The sequence below is a fragment of the Salvia miltiorrhiza genome, chromosome 8 (genome assembly GCF_028751815.1).
Source record: "Salvia miltiorrhiza cultivar Shanhuang (shh) chromosome 8, IMPLAD_Smil_shh, whole genome shotgun sequence".
NCBI classification, from domain to species: domain Eukaryota; kingdom Viridiplantae; phylum Streptophyta; class Magnoliopsida; order Lamiales; family Lamiaceae; genus Salvia; species Salvia miltiorrhiza.
The window spans coordinates 14,740,519-14,744,961 of NC_080394.1; the positions used below are offsets into that span (position 1 = coordinate 14,740,519).

Sequence of the window (4,443 nt, forward strand, 5' to 3'; positions counted from 1 at the left end):
TGCTTTTAAATTGTTGGAACAGCCACACCTTGGCTGCTATAAAAGAATCACGCAGAATTCTCTGCGCACGCCACCTGCTCGACAAAAGTCCCGAACCTGCAAAACAGAGTAGAAGAAGAGAAACAAGAATCGAAACTGTGCCGCGGCGCACCGCTGCCTTAAAAGCAATCTCGGCAGACCCTTTGGTGTCAAGTCTCGTTGCCGAACGCTTCCCAAGGTTAACACAACAATCCGTCAATTACGTGCACTCGTAGAAGACGGAGTGGAGACGCTTTGTAGTTCAAGAAGAGAAGAAGAAGTATGTGAGTTGTGAAAGGTAAAGGAAAAATTGTTGCTTGTGTGGAGAGGAGAAATAGCAGCCGTTCCCTCCTCTTTAATGGAGTCGCTGCACTCCCCTTTTATTTGGAGATGAGGGAATTCAAGATGAAGAGGCAACTCCCACCCCACTCCCATAAATCGTGTGTTCTGTTACTAACCACAAAAGAAATGGTCAAGGGCACAAATAAGCTCTACATTGGGCCACAATAAAGGTCCAAAGTTAATTAAATAAATGGGCTGTGTTCTATTCCTACAACAGGAGAGACCTTCTCCCAACTCAAATATAAAGGACATGACTCGGTATTACTCAAGTTATAGAAAACATTATGTAAGTATCCTATAATTAAATTTTGGGACCACTCCATGTGTAAAATAGAAGTACACAATTGTCCTCGATTGTTTTCAACGGAAAGAGCAATAATTGCTACAGTATCAAATAAATGATGTCCCCATCAAAATATGAAATTACCTTCGATACGCGTTAAGAAGATTGATTTATCCACATGTATCATTCTTTTCCTATAAATACCCACATTGTATTCATACATAAGATACGCACATTCAACAAACAACAACGATGAAGAAGATGGTGGCGGTGCTACTGCTATTACTTTCATCGCCGACCAACGACAATGACTATGGCAGCTGACGTCGCTATAATAGAGGAAAGAACCTAGGGGTTTATGAAATTTGGAGGTTTTGGGAAATGGTTGAGCGAGAGAATAGAGAGCCGAGGAAGATGAGGGTGGCTAGCAGCAGCGCGCTTCGCTGGAGCAAGAGGCAGCGACGGAGGCGATATAAGTTTGCGTGTTATGCGAGAAAAGAGGGGGTGGGAGTTTAGGGATTAGGGAGACTAGGGAGGGAAGTATTAATTCACTTTATACACTAATTACGCTATTCTTGATCTCTGTGCCACAAGTAGTAGGACATTAGTCACATTATTAAGGAGACGCAGGGAGTACTATTTACGTGTAACATATATCTTTTATATACTTCCTCTGTCTATGAATGAACTTTTTAAAAGAGAATGACATGAGTAGATAAAATATTGTTAAAATATATTGTAATTATTATTGTATTGTTTTAATTAATGGGTGAGGTATAATCTAAAAATAAGTAGGAATTTTTTTATAAACATCTCAAAAAGCAAAATTAGGGAGAAAAAAAATTATGGACGAAGAAGAGAGTATAAAATATTAATCCATGATCATGTGTTGTATGTCTAATGCTCGTTGTAACACTTATAACATGATCAGTGCACTTCAAATCCGAAAATCCCAGTCATATATAGTAGGGTCAAGCCCAATTTTCCATAGATTAGTAAAGATTCAAAATATACAACTTGAAATTCGGAGACTAGGCAGCCTGAAAAATTGGAATTTCAGATTATTCAGTATTTTGTTAAGCAAGTACCAAATTGAAAAATTGGAATTTCAGATTATTCAGTATTTTGTTTTAAGTACCAAATTATGTTGAGAGATGGAAATTGAAATGGAACACTAGTCATTTTGAAAAAAAAGAAAGAAAGTAAATTAGATATTCAAAAAGAAAAAGAAAAAAGAGTAAATAAGAGAAAACTAGAATGGGCTTTGGCCCAGATGGAAAGGAAGGCTGAGAATCCTTGTATGGAACCCAATTACATTTTAAGAACCCAACCCTAGAAAAACCCTACTTTGCTTTCACTACCACTGCACCACCCTTATAATCCTTCCGCCTCTGAGGAGAGAGAGAGAGAGAAGTGAAAGATAGTAGAGATGGTGTCAGGTTCGGGTATCTGCGCGAAGAGAGTGGTGGTGGATGCTAGGAACCACATGCTGGGGCGGTTGGCGTCCATTCTCGCCAAGGAGTTGTTGAACGGCCAGAAAGTGGTGGTCGTCAGATGCGAGGAAATCTGCCTCTCCGGCGGCCTTGTTCGCCAGAAGATGAAGTACTTGAGATTCCTCCGCAAGCGGATGAACACTAAGCCCTCCCACGGACCCATTCATTTCCGCGCCCCTTCTAAGATTCTCTGGAGAACCATCCGTGGGTATACTTTCTTTCCTTCTTTTTATTTTTCTCTGCATATCATCTCCTTTTTCTGTGTTTTGATGGGAGATAATTTCATTTGTATTATGTAGCTCATGATCTGAAAGTTTGGTGTTTTGTTTCCTGACGTAGTTGAGCCGATTTAATGATTTCCTTGTTCATCCCTAATGTATATTCAATAAATGTGGATGGTTGCGACTTCCCCCTTCTATGTATGCTTGAAAAGTTAGGATCTTTGCTTTCTGGTCTGTTGTTGATTAAAAGATAGATGCTTTTATTAGATATTTTTTGGTAAATTATTATAGAATGGGAATACTTGTTTACCCGGCCCGTCACTCACTCTGTTCTCTACCTGTTGTATTTATTTTTATTTTCTACTGGGATTGTGGTGGAGTAGTGTATCTGGGAACAATTTATATGGTTCTTGGATTTCTTGGGTTTGTCTTTCGTTTCTTCTTGTAATATTAGTCATAGAGCTTATTCTACACCGTAACATTAGCTGTTGTATGTATGAGATCATTGTGGCTCTTTGTTTCTTGTGCCTGATTCCCTACCGGAGCATATCATAAAATTTTCTTGATGTACTGTACATATTTATGATTAGCAAATCTGCTTGGGTTGTGGTTGTATTCTCATTCAAGTACTGTATTGTTATACTTGCTCTAGTGGATTTGATTATGTGCTGATAACTGTCCTCGTAAACATTGATTTGTTTTATTGAAAAATACTTCCTCTGAAAAAATTGGAAGGTGTAGCAATGTGGGATAACTGTGTTGCCTGTTTCCTGATTTCTGTGCTTTGAATAATCAGTTTTCTTTTGTTGTTTGCGACTTATATGTGCAGGATGATTCCCCACAAGACTAAGAGAGGAGAAGCTGCCCTTGCACGCTTGAAAGTTTACGAGGGTGTCCCACCTCCCTATGACAAAATCAAGAGAATGGTTATTCCCGATGCACTCAAGTGAGTACGGCATGGATATTTCATTTTTCTAATTGTTATGCAATCAATTTATCATTCAATTCATTTCCCTAACTAATATTTCAACTTGTTTTTTTTCTTTCGTTTAGGGTTTTGAGGCTTCAAGCTGGCCACAAATATTGTTTGTTGGGTAGACTCTCATCAGAAGTTGGGTGGAACCACTATGATACTATCAGGGTAAGTTCAAAGTCCAACTTTTCTTTAATGTCCTCATTTTTGTATTTTGCTTATGTTATTATATCCAACTTGGAGTTCTGACTTAGCATTGCTTGTCCACTACTTTTTCCCCTTCATTTACTCTTATCCGAGGTTTTCTGAAATCAACCATCGTCTTCTGTCTAGTTTGTATTTTCTTTCTTCTCCCACGCGTGCAAGGCTGTCTTCTATTACTTAATGATTCAGACTTTTGTTCATCCAATCCCCAATCAACTTCCATGAACTTGATTACTGGATTCTAATTGAGTGTGTGCTGAGCGAGCGCGTAGTCTGATTGTGTGAATGGAATAATAACTATGTTGTTTTTGTTTGTTTTAGGAGCTTGAGAAGAAGAGGAAGGACAGAGCTCAGGCAACTTATGAAAGGAAGAAGCAATTGAACAAACTGAGAGCCAAGGCAGAGAAGGTTGCTATGGAGAAGCTCGGCTCACAGCTCGACGTCATTGCTCCCATCAAGTACTAAATATTGTCATAGATAGCTATTGAGTGTTAACTTTGTTGGAGACATGTCTGTGAGTTAGATTTCGTTAAGTTTTAAATCACTTTTGGTTGTTATTTTTCTGTTCTCAAACATACCATGGTTGTTGAAAACGGATGCCATATTCTCAAATTTTGAAAGTTTTAATAGACTTTCCAATGTTGTCAATTATTTGTTTTTGATTTTCCAACTGATGATTTGAGATTTCATCATTTTGCTGGCTTCTGGTTTCTGGGTGTTTGTTTATTATAAAAGTATGAGGCTATTATTTGGCTAGGCGTGTTTTCGTTCGGATTTTGTGTGAGAATCTGTTACCTCAAAAAAACATACAAAAGCTTAATGTAATGAGATAATTTTCATTTTTATTTCACTTTGAAATTTTGAATACATAGTAAATCAATATTCAACTTTTCATTTTTTTTTTAAATT

The 4,443-nt window shown here is 37.9% G+C and overlaps 1 protein-coding gene across 1 annotated transcript; it reads left to right on the forward strand.

The window, feature by feature from the left end:
* The first annotated feature begins 1,824 nt into the window (after positions 1-1,824).
* Positions 1,825-4,182, forward strand: LOC131001297 (60S ribosomal protein L13a-4). The gene is made up of 4 exons (XM_057927649.1): positions 1,825-2,344; positions 3,187-3,303; positions 3,411-3,498; positions 3,856-4,182. Exons 1-4 carry the CDS (start codon positions 2,073-2,075, stop codon positions 3,997-3,999), a joined length of 621 nt encoding a protein of 206 aa, XP_057783632.1. The 5' UTR covers positions 1,825-2,072; the 3' UTR covers positions 4,000-4,182.
* Positions 4,183-4,443: the final 261 nt, after the last annotated feature.